General features: G+C 43.7%; 1 protein-coding gene across 22 annotated transcripts in view; it reads right to left on the bottom strand.

Moving 5' to 3' along the window:
* The window catches only part of PAK5 (p21 (RAC1) activated kinase 5), a 188872-nt gene that overhangs the window by 6558 nt on the left and 159916 nt on the right, over positions 1–22398 (bottom strand). For all 22 annotated transcript variants that reach the window (XM_065589794.1, XM_065589784.1, XM_042846889.2 and 19 more), the window contains 4 exons: positions 20159–20650; positions 18852–18985; positions 13732–13858; positions 1733–1858 (listed from right to left, as the gene is read on the bottom strand). In XM_065589794.1, coding sequence (XP_065445866.1) covers positions 1733–1858; positions 13732–13858; positions 18852–18985; positions 20159–20650 — 879 coding nt within the window. The remainder of the gene's footprint in view (positions 1–1732; positions 1859–13731; positions 13859–18851; positions 18986–20158; positions 20651–22398) is intronic.

Here is a 22398-nt window from a genome sequence, read left to right as displayed (position 1 = left end):
ACCTTCAGGATTGCAGCAAAGTGTGCATCAGATAGTTGTGTTCGGTATTTTGACTTGTTTATATTCATTGTGGTAAAAAGTGATGTTGCCTCCATGGCTGACTCTGCCTGGCGACTAGTGATAGTATCTCTGTCCCTCTCCCCCAGCCAATGGGAGCTGCGGGGTGCAGTGGGGAGATTCTTGGGCCGCAGATGGCCCACGGGCCGGGACTTTGAGACCCCTGGTCTACAGCTTGGTATAATGGGCCCTCCTATGAAGAATCATTCAGATTCTGCACAAGGGCATGGAAAGATCAGCACCTGACATCAGATGTTTATGGGAGGAAATCCCCATTTGTTAAGAAATGGCAAGAAAGTTGGAGAGAGAGTAAAACACTGTCTAGTTTATGTTCTGAGTGGAAAGTAGGGCATGAGTGGATGCAATTAGTTGCAATGCGTGTGAAATGTGAGTGGGATTTTCAAAACCGCTCAACCCTGGCTTAGCTCGTTACCACTGAGCAGAGTGAGGACAATGCTGGGCATTTTTAAAAATCCCACCCTGATCACAATCTGGCTAACTGCACCCAGTGTTAGTCCTTTGGAGTCCGGGACCATCTTCTTGTTGTGTTTGTAACACGTCCAGCACAGTGGGGTCCTGGTTTAGGTTCAGGGCTCAATCGCACTACAAATAATGACCAAACCAAAACAACAACACAAATGGCAAGTGACCCGTGTAACTGGCCGTTTATACATGCCAATGCTTGAGTCACAGGTGCAAGGGTGGTAACTAAACGTGCATACAGCATGCACAGTTAGGCTTGCATTTTTTGTACATGTACTTAGAGCCCTGCATGGAGACAGATTTATACCCGCGGATGCGGATATCCACGGCTATCAATCGGTATCTGCGGAACCGCAGGGCTCTTGTGGGAACCGCAGCAGCAAACGGAGCAGTACGTGGGGCAGCCGCTTCCAGGAGCCAGCGCCGTGCGCTGGTAGCAACTCTGGCAGAGCTGTACCATCCCCACCCCTGCCCACTGGGGCAGGCACCAGTCTTACCCGCAGCTGTCCATGGTCATGCTAGTGTGTTCAAGCGGTGCACATGCCCCCAGACAGGAGAGGCAGACAGTTCCGTGGAAGGGACGGGGGTGGGGCTGGGGGCGGGGCTGAGGGCAGTTCAGCCAGGCTGGCCCCACGTTCTGCTCCTTTCGCCACTGTAGTTCCTGGGAGAGCCCTGTGGTTCCATGGATACCGATTTATATCAGTGGATATCCACATCCGCGGGTATGAATTTGTAACCGTGCAGGGCTCTACATGTAATTGCACATGCCTGTGTTTGAAAATCAGCCCTCTGGCGTAAGTGATAAGAGTATTACAATGCATTCGTTAATGAGAAAATTATGGCAATTCCCTTTAATTATATCACCTAAGCTAAAAATACACATAGAGGCTGCGTTGTATAACATTCTAAACATAAATTCTATTTATTACTGTTTGATCGCATCCCCAGGGATTCACGTTTTATGACACGTCCCTGTATAATGTTGCTGCTTTGAGGTACCATCTATTGCTACTTTATTGCACATGCAGTGATTACAATTTAGTGCATGTTTTTTTACTGTATTAAACGTAATCAAAACTATACATCTCTAGACAGTGAGCGATGAAGTCACTTAAAATTGTACTTGTTTTGTGAGGAAGCGGTTGCATCAGCCGGACATTGCAGCAGGGAACAATGCACTTGTTATGCTTACCTCCGTTCCATAAGGCAGTCTGGATATCACCTCCGGTGCCATCCAGTATGGTGTTCCAACAAGAGATTTCCTTTTCGGAACTTCCTTGGAAACTTGGGCACAGAACCCAAAATCCGATAATTTTATCTAACAATAAATAATGCAATTAAACAACATGAATGGCGAATAGGCACTGTTATGGACTTACTGTACTGGAATTGCATTAATACCTATAAACTGCTTAAAATGAAGCTGATTTGTGCTTTAGAAATTGACAAAGCGTGTAGAATTATAGGCAGGGCTGGTAGCACCACTATTATTAAGCTTGCCTGAAACTTCCATTCATGGATACATAACTTCCTAGATGTAGAGGTGATAAATGCTTTAAAGGGTTGATCAGATATTACTCTAAGGGGCACATAAAACCCAGAGTAAAAGTATTTCCTTATTTTTGGTCAAATCATCCAAATATAGATGGCAGCTGCCATCACGACTTGAAACAGAGACATGATGTGAATATCAGAGATCTGTAGAGTAGCGCCTGCGGTGTCAACGCTCTCTCATATTTACTTGTTGAGTTACGAAAAACACTGTAAAATTTGCCAATTTATGAAACGCTGTTGTATTTATATCAATTAAGTACCTAGTGAAGAACATAGAATTTTCTTTTACCAACATCATGACAACTAAATGGCCTTGTTACACTGTATTAAAGAAGTGTGGTATATTGGAATAGAAAGAAACATCTCAGTGAGTATACAAAACCCAAAGCTGAGGTCAATATGCCTCTCCAGTCACTATAAACCAGTGGTTCTCAAATTATGCGGGGGAGCCTCCCAAGGGAGGCACGGGAATGTGTCAAGGGAGGCACGAACTGTGTGCTTTTTTTTTTTAAGAGCTCCGGCTGTCAGCTCCAGGTGTCTGGGGCTCATGTATAAGGGTTGTGCACACTCGGGAGGCAGGGATAAAGGGGACACCCAGAGCCCCACCACCCCAGAGCTGACAACCAGAGCCCCGCCACTTGGGCTCAGGCACTCCCCCTGCAACTCCTGCAGCCGCGCTCCGGCTATCAGCCCCAGGGTGGCAGCAGCAGCGCAGAAGTAAGTAAGGGAGGCAATGGGGGGCGCTAAGTCTGCTGTGAAAAGCGATATTGAACATTACTTTTCACATTGTCACCCTTATCTCTGTGCTGCTGCTGGCGGAGTGCTGCCTTCAGAGCTGGGCACCTGGCCAGCAGTCACTGCACTCCACTCTGCCCTCAGAACTGGGCGGCAGTATATGTACTTGCAGGGGGAGGGGCGCGTAAGCGACTACGGATACAAAGAAGGGGTACGCAATCAAAGAAGTTTGAGAACCACTATAAACTAGTTTGGGCTCTTACATTAAGTCAATATCAACTCATTGACTATCACAATACCCAAACAACTACTTGGTAATGCTGAAAGACATTTAAAATTACACCTGAGGCCAGGCTGGGAAATTTACTTTCCACATCACTTTTCCACAGGCAGCATAGATTTCAGATTTGGTTGTCCAACACCAACATGTGGTTGCTCCAACAGTCAGTGTCTTGCCTCATGGTCTGAAGCATTGCTGCTGTTGTGACTGTCTAAAGGCATTCTGCTCATTTTCTTTTGTGTTGTGCCAAGGTTCCTCTTTTTCTTAGTGTCCCTGAATCTTACCCATGTGCCCAATGAACCTCAAGGAGTTGGGTGCCAAAATCCACTGGAAGTTCTGTAGGTTCCTTCGAAAACTCCAGTCTCTCATGTTTAACTGTGCCCTTGCATAGCCTTACACACTCCATGAGTTTATACAGCTCATTGGAAACTTTTCAACTAAATGATTTTTCATTGAAAAATGTTGTCGTGTCAGAACTGAAATGTTTCACGAACCCTTATACCCATGGAAGTTTCAACAGGATGGTTTCTCAGGTGAAAGGTGGACTTTCTAAAGGGAGAGAGATCATGAGAGCGAGATGGAAAAACCTGATCTGAAAATGGATGTTATGACCAAGTTGTACTTTGAGGAAACCTTCCAAAGGTTTTGGTTTCATTCCAATGTGGAACAGAAACCAAATATAGAAACCGCAGAAGTTGTGAAATGGTATCGTCATTTTCTGGACAACTCTAGTTGTGTCTTTGTTTTAATATATATTAAAATTCCACTCATATAACCAGTATGAGGCTGTTAGGCAGACCTGATTTTAAATTCAAGTAAAAATCCTAATGTCTAGATAGCGTTATGTATATTTGGTTTGAAATTTAGATCTGATTACACAGAATAGTGGTAGTCTAGTTCTCCACTTGTGCTGCCTCCATTTACTATTGAGTGCTCACTGTGACTCCATGCACAAATATGTTGTTCTCCCCACAAGCTGGTGGAGAACAGCCCTGAGGAGGTTGAAATGCATCTACACTTAGGCCATTCACTCAGTCCTGGAGTGGGCTTTGCTGCACCCATGTGCATGTGGGATTGTTTTGATTACGTTCACTGTGGAAAACCCACATGCTACCATGGTGGTATTCTAGGACAATAATAATGAAAACAGCACTTCCACTGGGAGCAACATATCCTGAAAGGCAAGTCACTTGCATATTTAATGGTACTGAAGTGTAACTTTTGAGGCAACTCTGACATAAGGCTCCATCTGGCCATGTCTTGATGGGCAAAAGAAGTGTGTGGTTTTCAACCTTATTAACTCAAGAACATTAGCTTAACTTAAATGCAAAAAAAAGGAGGCCAGACAACAACATGGCCAGCTGAGATGCCTTCAGATTTGTTAGCCTGAGTCTTAACAAGCTTTTCAAGCGTGTCAAACTAATGCAACTGAGCTAACATGATTGAAAACCATGCCTTTGTTGCCTGTCAAGACAGGGCCTTTTCCCCCTCCTCTATACTTGTGTAAAGTGCTCTTAAAGGTAATTTACACTGCAATGGTGTGATGTTCTGTACCTCGGGGGAATACACTGCACCCCCATGTTCATCCTTATAATATGATTGTGTGATATCCAATGCAAAGTTTGTCATGTCGGGTGTCTTCGGAAGGCTCATGATGCACTGAGCATTGTTGTTATAGTAATGTTATAAGTGGCAATTTCATGTATATAGTTATGAGGCTGAAACTGTGTCCTTATGGCTTAAAACAGGCCCAGGCTAAACTCTCCAAGAGCAGAGGGGCAGTTCACACCTCATCAGGGCATGTATGGAACAAACCCATCCCAGCCTCACAGGAACAAAGGACACTGGCCTAGGCAGCAACAAAGGATCTGTTGGACTCTCAAATGAGTCACCCGCTTCCTTTGGTCAGTTTGGGATAATGCTCACCTAACTCTGAAGGGGGGGGGGGAAGAAGGGGCCAAGAGGGAAGAAATAACATGATAAAGGGGAGAGATGTTTGCCATGCTCTTTCTCTCTCTTCCACCTACATCTACAGACACCACACCAAGCGGCTGAAGCGCTGATCAAAGGGGCGAGCCTGGCTGAAAAGCAACCAGCCAGCCTGTGGTAAGAAGCATCTAAGGTTGTAAGGGCACTGAAAGTGTTAAGATGCTTAGAATGCATTTTGCTTTTATTTCATTTGACCAAATCTGACTTGTTTGACTTATAATCACTTAAAATCTATCATTGTAGTTAATAAATCTGTTTATTTTACCTAAAGCAGTGTGTTTGGCTTGAAGCATGTCAAAGACTCCCTTTGGGATAACAAGCCTGGTACATATAAATGTCTTTGTTAAATTGATGAACTCATATAAGTTTGCAGTGTACAGCAGGCATAACTGGACACTGTAAGACCAGTGCGGGGAGGGATTGCTCAGTGGTTTGAGCATTGGCCTGCTAAACCCAGGGTTGTGAGTTCAATCCTTGAGGGGGTCATTTAGGGGTCTGGGGATTAGTCCTGCTTTGAGATGACCTCCCGAGGTCCCTTCCAACCCTGATATTCCATGATTCTAAGACGGTGGTTCCTAGGGTTGTGTCTGGGACCGGAGATATTGGCTAGTTTCGGTTGCACAATCCAAGAGCAGCTTACATGCTAGAGGCTGTGCGTGAACAGCCCAGGAGTGGGGGTTCTCACAGCAGAGCAGGAGCTCCCAGAGTCAAGGATTGGAGTGAGCTAGCAGATCACCAGTCCAGATAACACCAGGGGAACGTCACAAATGGATAAATAGCCTCTATGGGAGAAGCCATCTCACCAAAGCATGCACGTGGAAAGGAGGAAACTCATTGAAATCTAGGCCAAAATAGGCCTATTTGAATGTAAGTGGCATCATCAAGCTACTGAACACCTGCAGGAATCTCTCTACTTGAGCTCTAAAGAGTACTTGGTTGGACATCCTCTCCAAAAGCCCGGCTGGAGAATGTATCATGTAAGAAAATGTCCTTGACATGCCCCATTCTCCCACTCCCTGGGAACTCTGGCTCCTTAACTGCTTACCTGCCTCTAACAGCATGTTGTCCTCCACTGGCTGAGCCAGGAAGAAAGCTGGGATGACAGCTCAAATATGGCTACACTGGCATTCATTCATTGCTTTCTCCCACTCCTGCAGACGGGTAGCTTTGTGGCTGGACTGAGGGGTCTGTGGCTACGTTCTGCCCTCTGGCTATGTCCAAATTTGCCTTCTTTGGCTACACCCTCAGCCTCATCTGCAGGGATTTTCTAAGAGGGCTGAAGGCTACAAAGTCTTCTGACTACCCTCCGCACTCCTGGGGCTTTTTTCTAGTGAAGGGTCTCAAATTGCTGCCCTCTATCTGACACATCTGTAAATCAGCTCTCTGTTTATACAACATTTAGCAGTAACGGTCTGTTTTCAAAAATGCATGGCTGAAAATGTATGAAGAGATAAAATGTGCACGTTTGTGTGTGCGCGCGCATACATGTGCTGTACGATATTAAACGCTTGGATGTATATTGCCTCTGTTTATAAGAGATGCTGCTTCCATGAAAAGAAAGATTGAGCCCTTAAAGCTAAGTAAGCAGGTTGTTTTCATTTATTTATGGTAGAACCCAATTTTATTGGAAGCTGTTCTGCATTCAGCTAACTTCTACGGCTACCCATTTTACAGTGTAATTGCATTTCCAGGACTGACCTTTCGCCTTGCATGTCAGAGATGGAAAACTTTGCACATTAGTCTATTAGCGTTCACTGTCGGCACGAGGCAATTCTCCAAAAAGGGCTGTATTTTTGGAGTTGAATATACCCACCCTACACATCCCCACACTCGATGTCATTTGAAAAGCTGATTTGATCTTTGCTTGACACTGAGATCTGATGTGGAGCTGTCAAGTGGTACCATGAGCCCGTAGGCAAGGTGAAACAATACTACCCAAAAAGAGAAACTGTCATTTATTGCAGTGCCAGAAACACAATAGCATGACTGACTTCAGTTTTTACAGTTTAAGTTAATTTCTACACCATATGTTTGTGTTTATTGGTCAAAGCTACCGCAGGACAAACTATTCAAAGATTTGTATTGGTTTTGTAGGGTCGGTATTTTTTTTTTTTAATGATGAAGCTGCTTAGTATGTGGCAAAGATGGGGAAATATCTACATTTTGCAACATATTAACATGAAATGCTTCGACTTTGCATATTCTTAATGGTCAAAGTACCTCACAAGTGAATATAATAATCTTCTATGTTTTTCAATTGAAATGTGATGACCAGATCAGTCTCGCGCTGAAGGTGACACTTATGCACAGTATTAGTGTTAGAGATGACAATACACAACTTCTCACTGGGCTTCAGTCAAAGTGCTCACTAAACCAAAATGGCAATTTTGATATTAACATATAGATTGGGGAGAGGGATAGCTCAGTGGCTTGAGCATTGGGCTGCTAAACCCAGCGTTGTGAGTTCAATCCTTGAAGGGGCCACTTAGGAATCTTGAGCAAAAATCAGTACTTGGTTCTACTAGTGAAGGCAGGGGGCTGGACTCAATGACCTTTCAGGGTCCCTTCCAGCTCTATGAGATAGGTATATCTCCATATATTAATTAATCTATATCTAAATTAGCACAAGTCTGTATATGTGTACAAAATGGTGGTAGCAGTGGTGATAATGCTAACAACATACTTTGCGAATTTTACCTCTACAGGGAAGTTACAATATATGAAAGCATGGAGGATACAAATCCTCTAAAGCTTACATCAAAGAGAAAAAGACTGTTCACCAACTTTGAAACGTGTTATTTGCCCAGCAAATCCAAAGACTGCAAAACTGCCAAAAGCCACTGGCGCTAGACAGTATTCTGTGATGCTGGCAGCAGAAGTCAGCAATGGCTACTGGATGAGTTTTCTATCACGTGGGTTGCTTTCATAAATACATCAGCAAGTCAGATTTGGCACGTCAGAGCTGTATTGAACCCAGGAAAAAAAGACAGACTCTTAATCTGATCAGAGAGCATCATATTCACCTGCTTCTATAGCCACCAGAGCAAGCACGTCCTTCAGTGATTGATCCTGTTCCAGTGTTCGATTGAGAACACACACACACGAAATACAAGAAACTTCATAAAATAAAAACACTTGCGACAGCAACCAATCGAAGGGAGGCAGCACTTCAAGGAGGAGATGATGACACATTGCGCAGAATATCTGTGGAAGATTTGATTGCTAAGGATGTCGTTTACCACTCAACATGCCTTTCTTCCTACTTGACTAAAACAAAACTTAAAGCAAACCCATCTAGTTACACTGCAACAATACAGTCACCGTATGACATTGCATTTTATCAGCTGATCTTCTCTCTCGTCCATGATTTTATGTACAAAAGGAAGACTCTTCCCCTATCCACGCTGCTACAAAGATATAAAGCCCTACTTCCCTCAGATGTAGAACCTGAGCGCTATTCCAGTAGTGAATTATAGGCAAGATTAGAAAAAGCACCATGGTTCTGCAAGGCGAGTCTACCATGTTCTACACAGCACGATAACATTAGCGGAAGCTATCCGAGCTGCTAGTAATTTGAAGCAGGAATTTAAGTCATCCAAACATTTTGAGTATATTCATCTGAAGAGTGAGCCTGATGAACAGCTTAATGCTGCTTCAATCCTTTGATCTGAAATAGCCAAAATGAAAGCCTCTGAATGTTATCTAAAGCCCCGTGACTGTAGTTTACAGATGTCAGCTACTTTGGTGCCTCTATTGGTGCAGTAGTTTGTCCTTTGCTTGATAGATAAGGAGGCATATTATTCAGCCAGCAATGAGTATCATCCTTCAGAAGACATTCAAAGAAGTTGCCTCTCAACTGCAGAGTGTATAGCATATAACAATTCCAAAATTATCACATCACTGCACATATGCCTTCCTCACAGCTACACTATGAGTTTAATTGACATACTCTACAGCTTCATAGATTCTGCATCGGTTACGATGAGCAGAGGTAGCTCATCACTAATGCTGCAAAAACGGAAGTCGAAAGACTCCAGGGAGGTATGTACATTCCAAATGGCTGTGTACAACTTCATGCTGGTGGAAAGCTCATCCATGAAGAAGATAATAGTACAGACATCAGTGCAAGAGGCCACTGATGGAAAGGAATTCTTTCATTCAGTGGCTAGAGTGGTATTTCAAGAACAGTCTGCAGACAATCCAGCATCATAAGAAATATCCCTGAAGCATGGGAAAGAAGTCACTTATATGTGCTCTATGTGCCAGTATGGCTTTTTGGATCTCTTGGTGTCAAAGAACGATAGTAGTTTGGTCACCTGATACAGATGTTTTGATCCTGGCTGTTCACGACTTTCCAAATATGGAACATACAGATAACATGTGGATTGACACAGACACCATTACCAGTACAGTTGTCAAGCGATGATTCATGCCTGTGCATGCAATTTGTGATGCACTCACTCCTGACGTCTGCAACATACTTCCTGCTATACGCACATTAACAGGATGTGACTCTGTGTCAACCCTATTTGGCATTGGGAAAAACTCTGGGCTTAATGTTGTCAAAACAAAGGGAGCTTACCACTTCAGAGATCTGGCCAAACTGGGACAGAGAGACAGACAAGCCGCAATTTCTCCAGCAAGAAAGTTGGTAGCAATGCTGTCTGACCACAATGAGAAAGAAAAGGAGATCACAGAGACCTGAATTGCTTTTGCCTCAATCTAGCCATCAAGAAGGACAAGCCACAAGCCAAATTCTCACCATGTCAGGACAGTATTGAAGAGCAGGTCAAAAGAGTATCTTGGCAAACAAAAATCAGGATATCTTTGCACACAGGGAAACCAGATATTGGATCACCATAGCAACATGAATAGAAAAATGTGGATGATGAACAACTTCCTGTAGTCTTCAAGGGCCCAATGGCAACTGTGTTTCCACAAAACCTTATTTGTGCCTGGATCAATATGGATTGCTGCACAAGCAAATGCGTCTGTAGTCAGAACAATTTCCCTGCAAGCAACTGTGTACATGCCAAGGCAATGAAGACTGTGGTAACCCACGCACTCTCGACAGTGATCATAATGATGAACAGGATGATGATAATGATGTGGACTAGAAATGTCACCAGTGCTATGTCATTTCAATGATACCTGTATGAATTTAATATTAGATTTTGTTTTAGATTGTTGTTGCGATGCTTTGGGCTCACAACAAACTCCATTTTTATGTCTTGAGATAATACTTAAGAGTCATAAAACTGAATGCAAATATTTCAAAGCGGTCATTTTAACGTGTTGATGGTATCACTGTTTATCCCCATTTCTATGATAATGGCACCACTTGACAGCTCCACATCATACCTTCTCTTAAAGTAGACATAATACACTTTCAAATGACGTACAATGTGTGTATGTGTGTAGAGAGGGTACATTAAGTCGACTGACTTGGGGGTGTCTGCCACTCGCCTACCATGTCGGTCTGCAGTTTGTGGTTAAGGAATGAAGCTGAATAGCTATATGAAGAGTTAAAGAGGAAGCTCAATAAATCGATGCATTGTGTAGACCAGCATTTTATTATCAGTGCTGATTTGTTTTCTTTTGGCCTCAATGGAGATGCTATTTTTTCTTGAGGGCAGTTGGTTTTTTATAAAACCAGAATGCAGAAATAATTGTAGGGATTTACAAAACAAAGCAAATAATATCCAAGTTGTCCAAGCCAAACATATTTTTCAGTTTACAGCATGGAGAAGAGATGAAATAGTGCACAGTTTGGAAGCTCTTTTGTAGGAGTGTAACAGTTTTTGCATATCTATTGCTCATCCGAGTACAGAAAAAAAAGACGATTTTCTAAAAAAAGATAATTGCACAACATAGCCATGAAGAAATCTGCATTGCAGATAATAAGTACTAGAGTAATGAGCATAATGAGGCATTGTGTGCAGATCCTGGAAGCAGATCAGATGGTATTTCAGCCACACTACTATAGACGAGACTGAACAACTTTCACATGTATGGAATTTTCTTCCCTGGATGCAGGCACATTTAATTCTGATGGGAGTGACCTGTGCCTACAAAGGGAAGAATATACCTCTTGGTAGGTGAAGACAATAAAAGGAACCAAATCAGGAAGAATGCTCTTGTGATTAAAGTGCCAGACTGAGGACTTGTCTACATTACCGTGAGGGCTAGATCTAAGATACGCAACTTCAGCTACGTGAATAGTGTCACTGAAGTCGACGTACGTAGATCTCCTTACCACGGTGTCTTCACTGCGGTAAGTCGACAGCTGACGCTCTCCCGTCAACTCCGCTTGAGCTTCTCGTTCTGGTGGAGTACCAGAGTCGACGGGAGAGCGCTCAGCGGATGATTTGTCGCGTCTATACTAGAGGCTATAAATCGACTCCCGCTGGATCGATCGCTGCCCGCCGATCCGGCGGGTAGTGTAGACAAGCCCTAAGGGTGAAATCCTGGCTCCACTGACGTCAATGGGAGTTCTGCTATGGCTTTCAATGGGGCCAGGAATTCACCTTTGGCGTCCAAAGACTCAGGTTCAAGTCCCTGCTCTGCCACAGGCTTCCTGTACCATCTTGGGCATCCGTAAAATGATAATTCTCCCTTTGCCCCACCGTCTGTCTGTCTTGTCTATTTAGACTGTATGGTCTGCAAGGCAGGGACTCTCTTATTATGTGCACATCCAGCACCTAGCACCATGTGGATGCATTATGCTGCATGGGGCCCCTAAGCACTCCTGTAATACAAAGAGTAAGTCGGATATATTGCTCTGCCTGGAATTTGTAGTACAGGATAAGCTCTGTGCCAGTAGCCCAGTACAATATCAATAGCTTACATTTTATCCTGAAGAATCCTTAATATTTTATATGTGGACTGAATAGTTCCCTCCCGGAGGCATGGTTAATAAACGAAAGCCACAGACATTGCGTCACAGAGATGTGGAGGAGCCATGTGAGGGGGAGAAGGGGTTGCGAGGAATGTCCGACTCCCACAGCTACCCCTTCCACCAAATGGCATGTCAGTCTGGCTGCTCGGAAAAGAGTAGGAAGGGGGTAGCCAGTTAGATAAGGGAAGGGGCAGACAGCAGCCATTCTGTGTGGCACCTTGACACCTCCAAATTGACCTTAGTACAGCTGAAAAACAGGGTTTGGTTACTGTTTCACAGAACAGCATTAAATCCTTCTCTGGGCCCAGTGATCCCTGCCACAGGCCTCATCTAGACTAGCAAAGTTACCTGTTGTTGACAGTGGGTATCAGTCACAGGTACAGCTGAACCAGTGGGTAAACTGCAAGTGCAGCTAAGAATGAACTGCGTTCAGCTCCACTAACCAGGTTTCTGAAACAGTTCTGTACACAGTTTGTATTTGGCTATACTTTTCTGTCACAACTGTGTATCAGGTTCCAGACCGTCTTATTTGGGAGGTATTTATTAAAGAAAAGAACTAGAGTACTAACTACTGACACATTCAATCTAGCTTCCACAGAGTTTGAGTTCCAGCTTTGTCTCCCATGTTTACCATGTTTACTCTGCCTGGAACGCTCTACATTGCACACAGACATCAAGTGACTGAATCATATATTGCAAATAAACATATAATTTCACCTACACCTTTTACTAGGAACTACTTTTTGTAGTGGAAGGATACCTCTATAATGCTCCATGCAACTGCTTTTTAAGAAGGTTTTATAAAAAATAAAAGTGAAATGTAAAATGAATGCTCCATACGCTAGCAGCAACATGCTACTCCAGCATGTGCATCAGTAGGCTACTAGTGCACAATAGCACTCTGTCACAGCTCAGCGCTATACAATGGAGATTTTAGATCTTCCTCTAAAACATCTTGTAAGCTAGTGAGTTGTTTCACCAGCCAGGGAAATCAGATTCTATGCCCAAGTCCTTTTTTATGGCCCTTTCCTCTTGGCTTTGTTTATTGTTCATAAATAATGGTCACAAACAAAACAAGTCAACTGAAAATGCTGGTAACAATCCTCCGTGGCTTTTCCTGTCTCAGCCAGCCAGGAGAAAGAGGACACCTCCTTCTCAAGTGAGGCCTTTCACCCAGCTTCCTCTGCCTTATGTATTCCACCCCTGAGAAGCCACATGATGGGAAGAAATCTATTAACCCTTTATAGGCTGCAATGACTTACATTGTCTCAGTCTGGTACACCTCTACCCCGATATAACGCTGTCCTCGGGAGCCAAAAAATCTTACCGCGTCATAGGTGAAACTGCATTATATCGAACTTGCTTTGATCCGCCGGAGTGCGCAGCCCCGCCCCCCCGGAGCGCTGCTTTACCACGTTATATCCAAATTCGTGTTATATCGGGTCGCGTTATATCGGGGTAGAGGTGAATTGGCTACTGTTGGAGACAGGATCCTGGACTAGAAGGACTATTGTTCAGATATGGTCTGGCAATTCCTGCATTCCTTTGTGGGAAGAGCTGTGAGGCATGGACCTTCTATAGCAGGTGGAGCCAAGGTTAGTATATCATGGGTTCAACAGCTGATGTCTGCAACACTCCATAGGATTTTCATTAACTTGGTTATAGGATAGTTACATTGATCGTTCGGATTGTCACAGTTAAAGATACAGTAGGAGTGAAAATGTTAAACGCTCACCCTTCCATCGCTCGTGAGAAGTATAGAGTCACTTTTTATATCGCGGTGAATAACCCCTTGATTGTGCAGGTAGGACAGCGCTCTCAGTACAGACAGACAAACTGTAGCTATCTGCTCTTCATTCATTCTAAAGGCAAGAAGGCAAGCAGTGAAGACATGTAAAAAAGAGGAAGAATAAACTAAGGAAGAAACAGATAAGGACAACGGGCCAGAACTGATGTAGGCTGGCACAACCTCATTCAAGTCAATATTCAGCAGTGGTAGACAGCAGCCAAGTTTCTCAAAGGAACTGATCGAGCCCAAATTTGCCGCCCCATCTGCTTCTCATTCTAAGACGTCCTTCCCTCTCAGGACTGTTCATCACTTCCTGTCCTTGCCAAGGTCAAAGTTACAGACTCTGTCCAGCTAGACAGCCATATCTAGAAACTAGGCTCACCGGAATTATAATAGGGGAATCACACCGAACTCTTTCCACTGAGCTCCAGCCAATGTGACATGGTGGCCTGGGTTGGAAGTTTTTTCCTCTGGGTCAGCTCCTAAATGATGATGTCACTCTCGGAGAGAAAGAAGGTTTATGAGGCCTGAAGAACAATCTCATACCCTGTCCCTCAAGAGCCATTGGTCACTCTGTGTTGGTCTCCAGGTGCACAGGACTCTATGTAGTTAACTGCCACTGGATCAGAAACTTTGTTTTCATGTTAATACACTAATAACTTTTTTGTGAAACAGTTCAGGTTGCTCTACATGACACAAAAATCACAACAGCACAGAGACGAAAAGCTAAACTACCTAACAGTACATACCCACTGCTCCTCCAACCACAGGCCTGCACCTTACCAACTCAACTACTATGCACTACAGATCACGCACAACAACCTTAACTCTGCCCCAGATGTCCTGGAGCTGCTAGGACCTCTGAAAGCTGGAGGAGTTTCAGCCCTCCCAGATGGCCCCAGTGGCAGTAGGCAGTACTGCAGCCAAAGCTCCAGTACCCCTTGAGACAGCAGGTGGTATTTCACTCTGAAGAACAGTAACTACATTACAGAGAGTGTATACAGTCTGACTGAGAGTGGGATAATATTGGTGGGGCTAAGCACCACCAGTTCCTAATGACCAGGAACCCCTGTCTTGCAACAAATAAAATACTGAGATGTGGAAATAATCTTGAGAAGCAGAGCCTTCATTCTGCCTTTAAAGTGTACTTCTGTTCTGAAAAGTGACGGTGCAAAAATGACACCTCCCTGCTGAACAGACTGCTCCCTGCGCAGTGTCCAAGTCATCTCTCTGGACTTCAATAGCAGAAGTAAAATTTTATCTCTTTTTGCAACTCTTAGTCTTGCAGAGTCAACACAGAGAAGAAAGTCAACTGGTTTGTCTTCTTTTCTGGACACTCTCAACTTTTACTACATTTTTTACTGAGTTCCAATCAGTTACATCTGTGCAAATCCATTTTTGCCAGTGAGGCTACAGCAGTATCACGGAGAGCATGCTGGAGGGTATGAGGATAATGGGGCTGCACAGGTGTAACTGAGGGCCTCATTTGACCAACGGGTTGTTTGTTACTGGTGATAATGTGTGAAAAGGAAATAGTCAGGTGTTGAGTTAGCAGGGCTGGGAACCTTCTTACTTGTAAATAGGGTAAATTTTATCTGCCAGTCACTGACAGATAAACAAGGAATGCTTTGATGCCACTTTGATAGTCACTTACCAGGGCAGCACTGCACTTTTGTTTCTTTAAAAAATGGAGCCACTATACTTTTTGGAAGTTTAAGCACAAGGAAAAATTTTGAAAACGAAGTAGGTGTGCGGCATTAAATACATATAATGTATAGCACATTGTAATGTATTTAGTTAGTCAATTCCCCGTTCTGAAGAAACTGAAGTTCTTTGATATACAGTAAGTCCACCAAAAAGAAGAACAGGAGTACTTGTGGCACCTTAGAGACTAACAAATTTATTAGAGCATAAGCTTTCGTGGACTACAGCCCACTTCTTCGGATGCATATATGTATATATATGCATATATGCATCTGAAGAAGTGGGCTGTAGTTCACGAAAGCTTATGCTCTAATAAATTTGTTAGTCTCTAAGGTGCCACAAGTACTCCTGTTCTTCTTTTTGCGGATACAGACTAACACGGCTGCTACTCTGAAGTAAGTCCACCAGTTGCCAAGAAGGACAAATCACAATTGGAATGGAATCATGAAAGAGAATGAACACGGGAAATGATTCTTGGATTTCAGAGCAAATCTGTGGATTCACATCCTGTCCGCAATCATGTAGGGTTATTTCCTTTGCTCTTATGTACATTACAAATAAACATTTAAAATGATATTTCAAGAAGCACCCCATAAATTATATGATAAGATATACTTATCCAGTCATCATTTACAAAAAAATATTCATGGAAAAAGAAGCCTGTCCCATTGCTATACCATCTTTATAACAACGAAACTGAAGGGAGTTAATGAACTGTAAGCCATTCTGTCGTGTGCTCTATCACAGCCGCCTTCATCCACAGACCATCCCGTAGCGGTCATTCAATGAGAGATGTAGAAACAATCCCTATTTCAGTTGTGACTCACCACTCGCCTTCTGTTCTAGATGAACCAATAAAGAGCATGATTCCTGTCTTGCTGGCCAAAGCTCCCTCTATTACATTAATATAAAAAAAAACCCCACCAAGGAGACTTCTGCTTTCACGCTGTTATGTAAATGTTACAGCATTTCAGCAAAATTGTTGAGGGAAGGTCAGAAAAAGTAAAAAAGATTAAGGAATGACTCTTGTGGTTGCAAAAAAATGATGACAGCTCTTAAGTAGCAGTTTTCTGTAAACATCTGTTTGCCATTACATTCCTGTCAAAGGAATTTGGCAGAGTGGTTTTGAAGTTTTGGGGCAGCGTCGCTAACAAATGACGTACAATGGCCGTGATTTTTTTGCATGTCAATTGAGGCAGCACTTAAAAAAGAAGTATCTCTTTTACAATTCCTATTTAGCCGTGACCTGAACATGTCACTAAATTGTTAGATAATTTTTGTGACTGAATTGATATTCGTTGCTAAACTGGGAGTCCTCTTCTTTGCTCATAGCTAAATTTCCTCCACATAGATGCGCTAGTTGTGTGGTCTTGATTCAAGGAGAAAAGCATTTTACTGGTTAAATGTAAAACACTTTTCTCCTGCCTACCTTCTTTCTGAGTGCTGGAAAAAGGGTGGGCGGCAAACAGAGGGAATATGTTACACAAAATCAAATCTGTCCCTTCAGAAGGCAAGTTGGAAGACAGGCATAAAGTCAGGAGCTCCATGTAAACGTTGGTACCTGTTTAATTATGTTGATTAGGGGGTGTGATTTTTTTACTGAAATAAGCATACCAGTACAACCCCTAATGTTGGTGCAGTTATACTGGCATGAAGGGTCTTACACCAATCTATCGTATTTCCCTTTCTGGATGGGAATAGTTGTACCAGCACATTTATACACTAGGGGGTAGTTTACTATACTACTTTAGCTATACCAGTGTAGTTAACGGAGTACAACTTTTGTGTTTAGGCAAGGCCCTAAGTTGCTGTTGTGGCCAGAGAAAGAATTCCCAACAGTAAGAACCTATGTTGCCATTTGTTTAGTTTTCTCTTAACCCGTAATTGCCTACAGCAGGGTTTACTGCATCTTGCTCAGATATAGCTAGTAAAGAATGGTACTAGAGACAGGATATTGTGCTGGATGAAACACTGCTCTGATCCCATGTCCCTTTCTCCACAATAGTTGAATGAGCAGAGTTATAGCCTATGGCTGAAGGGTCAAAATATGGCCGTGCCAACACAGGTGCATTGTGGGTCAGAGGGCTCAGGAAGTCCTTTTCCTCTCAGGGTTCTCATGACGGAGGTAGCCATCAAACAACAGCCTGCACTCTGCAATGCAAAGGGAAGGGGGAAAGGAGATCTTCTGTCGATGGAAACGTAGAGCAATTTTGGGGGAACATGGCGGCGCAGGCTGCGGGGAGGCCAGGGGAGGAAGGCCAGCCCTGGGAGGAGCTCACTGTAAACGTTTGCAACAATGTAACAGTCGCTGCCAATAGTATGCTGTTGTCCAGCACCTCTGAAGGCATTTTTCTTACTCTTATGCCATGAGGCATAATGGCTCCTGTCAACATCATTCAGGTGGTACACCGACACCAGCTCCCCTCCCTAACACAGCTCTGGCTCTGAGGTGACATTCTGGCCCCGCTGAAGTCCAGGGGAGTTTTGTCATGGATTTCAGTGGAGCCAGGCTTTCGTCATAAAAGTGGCAATTTAGCCCTAAAGTTCTGGATTGGATGGGGACAAGAAAAAACAGGATGGGGGAGGAAAGCAAAAACAAGAGAGAAGGGGACGGGGCTGGATTTCACTCTAACATAAGATGTACATATATATTAATAAGTGTTGCAAATCATTCTATCCATCACCTTTCTGCTAAGGCCCAAGTTAAGATTTCCATATTTCCCTTGGAACGGTTGGTGAGACCCCCCCTCATTCCTACTACGGCCGTGTAAGGAATGGCGTTCCCGGCACTGTTTTAGGTGTTAAGTTACACAGTTATTGTATGAGAAACATAGAACCCCAACCTGAGGTTTTAGCAGATAAAAAAGGACTTTCTATTCTCCCTTAAAGAGAGACGATCAGTAGAAAAATGGACCTGTTGTATATTGAGCACAGCTGGGCATTTTCAGATATTTTAACTGGCTTCTAGACTCCTTTGACAGAGACAGGTTTTTTTTTTTAGATTAAATGCATAGTAAAGTTCTCATCGTTTTTGCATTTTGTCAGGAGTATGAATTTATTACATTGCAGACCTGTCTGCTTTTAGACAGAGGCTGATAATACCAAACCATGTTTAAATCACTCATCAGTTTCCACTGAGTCACCGAGAGCGTAAGCTGGGACAAAGCAGGCACGGATTGCACTTAGTCCCACCTTTGCTAACATTTCCCCCTTTCTATAAACTGGCAGTGGCAGTAAGCATGGGCAGGACAAAGCCAGATATTCCTTCTTGCCCTAGTAGAAGCAGAGGATTTGCCGCACCTTTGAAAGAAGAGGTGCCTTCAACACTAAAACAGTGTACAGATGATGCTAACCAAACATACCTTGTATGCGTCACTATGTCTGTCAAAGCACCACCTTCCAGAAACTCCATAACAACCCAGAGCTCATCGCTCACGAGATAACTGTTGTACATGTCAACCACATTTTCATGATGGTAATCCCTCATTATTACAACCTAAGCAAAAGACAAACACCGCATGAGTTACTGGAAACGTTTTGATTCAGGATCATTTTTCTCTTACTGCTGGCACAGGGGAGAATTAGCTCAGTGGTTTGAGCATTGGCCTGCTAACCCCAGGGTTGTGAGTTCAATCCTAGAGAGGGCCATTTAGGGATCGGGGCAAAAATCTGCCTAGGGAGTGGTCCTGCTTTGAGCAAGGGGTTGGACTAGATGATCTCCTGAGGTCCCTTCCAATGCTGATATTCTAGGATTCAAGAAATGTTATGATGTAACACCCTTGCTAAATCCTTATGCCTAATTACACCATGTTTTTCTAACTAATATATTTACATGTCCAGAACTTTCCCTGTAAATAATTTCTGAAAGATGGAGGAAATATAATTTCTAAATCACATTTAGTGGAAAATAGCTTTCTTTTGAATATAAAAACAGAAATGGTTCTTTCTTTTTTTACCTGTTGCTTTTCCTTTTAGTACAACAGAGATTATATCAAATCAGTTAAGCAAAGCCTTCTTCGTGGTGCCACCAAGGTCAACGTGCAGAGAATTAAAAACCAAAACACCCTAATAATATACAGCTCACTTGTGACCCAGCTAAAGCAGCAGTAGGGGCCATAAGGCGTTTGTTCCCTTTTGCCCCCGCACGGCTACTCACACCCCAGGTAACAGGGCAGAGCCGCTCTATTGTTGCTGCTGAGCAGGTGTGGGCACAATAAGGCAGGGAATGGGCAAAGCCTTGGCTGCATTGGGGTGCCAAGGAACATATGCTGGGACAGATTACAGCCCTGACCTCCCTTCCCAGCGCAGCGGGGAGCCAGGCGACTGACTCCGAGCATCTCCAGGTTCAGGGCAACAATGCTGGGCTCCCGACAAAGCTATGACTAAGCCCATAGTGAGATATTTAAAGGAAAGGCAGAACAGAAAATAAAATGAAGTTTTACATTTGTTTACAAAAGTGACAAATATTTTGCTTGATGGTCGGTTTGTGACCTGCCCATAGTAAGGGGCCACCCCAATGGAGACTGCGACTCAGGAAGTTATAACTGAACTCACCATCCCTATCTTCGGAGGCCAAAGCCTTATCCGTTGGGCACTGGGGGGGTTTCTGCTTTGTTCCTCTCTGTGATCAGTAACCTGCAAAATTGTCCCCTCATCCAAAATGGCTTACCTCATTGAAGAGTAATTCTCTTCTCTGCTGTTTCCTGAGATCCATTTTCTTCACTGCGACTTGCTTTCCGGTGTGCTTCTCAGTGGCAATGCAAACGATCCCCGTGGAGCCTTCTCCTATTTTGATAAAGTTGTCCAAGTACTCTCTGGGGTCGCCGGGACTGACAACGAGCTGGAGGGCAGCTCTGAACTGTTCGTGTGACACCCTGGAGGGCTGCTGATCGGAGGATGAACCCCAGCTAGGTGGGGGATAAGCACTTGATGTGATACTTGGGGAGCTTGGGTAAGAAGCCGTGGAAATATAAGGAGAGCTTGACTGGAGGGCTGGCTGGTGATAATGAGAGGCTTTGTGATAGACTGAAGGATACTGGAAGCTACTACCTGAACAGCTAACTTTGCTTTGACTTTGAGGTAGCTTTGTTGGGCCTCTAGGGTAGGTATCTGATCCAGATAGTGGTGGGCTAACTACCATCTGTGCTCGATCGTAATCCACCTGCAAAAATTAAAACAAGGCAAAGTTAACATGTTGTATTCAGCACTGATCAATGGCTGAAAATAACTGCAGGGATTATGAGCATTCTAAACCTTACATTATCAATGAAGTCAGACCTCAATTCCTCAGTACCATGGTGTGGCCACCTCCACTGTGATTTCTCATTTCTGAGGTTCCTACTTGGTTTTCTAACTTTCTCTTTTTGTGGACATTTAGTAAAAGAAATCTCTAATCACAGACCCACTTGACACTGCTATTCCTCACCCCTTGCTTGGTTCTCAGCATGTTTCACCCTCTGGACCACCAGGAGGAACTCCAAGGATCACTGATGGTCCACAGACTGCTGAGGTGACAAGTAAAAATCCCTAACTATCGCTTTATTTATTATAGTCTTTAGGATTAGTGGAGCACAAGCAATCTGTTTATACCCAGTACCATGATGTCCCGAACAGATGGTATAATTTTGAGGGGAATGTCCTCTACAACCTAAATACCTATTCCTTTTAAAGTGACACTCTGGTACCCTCTTGTTGAGAATAGAGATTTTTTTAAAATTACCAGTTTGGTACATTTTTTTTTTGGGTACATTCTGATCACAATAAAAATGTAGATTTTAGAACCATTAGATCATCTAGCCGGATCTCCTGTGTATCACAGGCCAAATAATTTCACCCAGTTACCCCTGTATTGAGCTCACTAACTTGGGTTTGATTAGAATATACCTTCCAGAAAGGCATCCAAGTCTTGATCTAGTGGCTCACCACTTCCCTTGGTGGTTTGGTCCAGTGGTTAGTCGCCCTTGCGGTTAAAAATTTGGGCCTTATTGCTAATTTGAATTTGTCTGGTTTCAACTTCCAGCCATTGGTTCTTGTACCTATATGCTGCAAACAAGTCACCTCTCAATCTTCTTTTTGATAAGCTAAACACTTGAGCTCCTTAAGTCTCTTGTTGTGTTAGCTCCTCCCCTCTCCAGCCACCCTCTTCTTGATCCTCCCTTTGCTTTCACAAGAGTAAAACAGGAGGAGCAAGTGAATGTAAAGCTACCTTTGTTTCCCAATCAGTTCCAGTGCTGAGGAGAGCTCACCGGGGCTGGAAATCAAGCCCTAGTTCCTGAATCCTGCATAGCGCACTGTTAATGGAGGGGACCATAAAGACATCACACAGGGCAGCCAATGAATCGACCCTCACCTGGTTGGCAGAGGTGCAAAGAACAAACAGGACATGCAGGAACTGTGACAGACACTTTAGATGGTAATACAGGGTGCACAGTGCAACAGTTCTGACAGGCACCATATCTGTTCACAACACAATGGGTGCATTGGCAGTGATTACTGTGATCAGGGGCACTGGAAAGACTTGTGTGTAGCTGCCATCCAGCATCTATTACCCAGCAGATGTCTGTGCCACACTGCCATCCTTACTGCCATGCTAACACCAATTTACCTGCATTGCAACCTGTTAAGAGCTAAGGTAAAGAGATGCACAGAGGAAGCCATTTGCAGTGCACAACAAATTTTATAAGTCCTGCAAAATACAGGAGCTATGCTACATATTCTTGACCGCCATCTCCTGGTACCTGGACTATTAACTACTTACATATATACAGATACAGACCACTCCTAGAATGAAACCGGGACTGACTGGGAGCTGGAAAGTGGTTCCCACTCCAACGGTCTGGGTGATAAGGCCCTGCGAACATTGGTTGTACTACTGTGCAATGTGATAATGTGGCCAAATGACTGCCACTA

This window comes from Chrysemys picta, chromosome 3 (assembly GCF_011386835.1).
Source record: "Chrysemys picta bellii isolate R12L10 chromosome 3, ASM1138683v2, whole genome shotgun sequence".
NCBI lineage: Eukaryota > Metazoa > Chordata > Testudines > Emydidae > Chrysemys > Chrysemys picta.
Note: the sequence above shows the minus strand (reverse complement) of the source record. Positions and strands in the feature narration are given on the sequence as shown.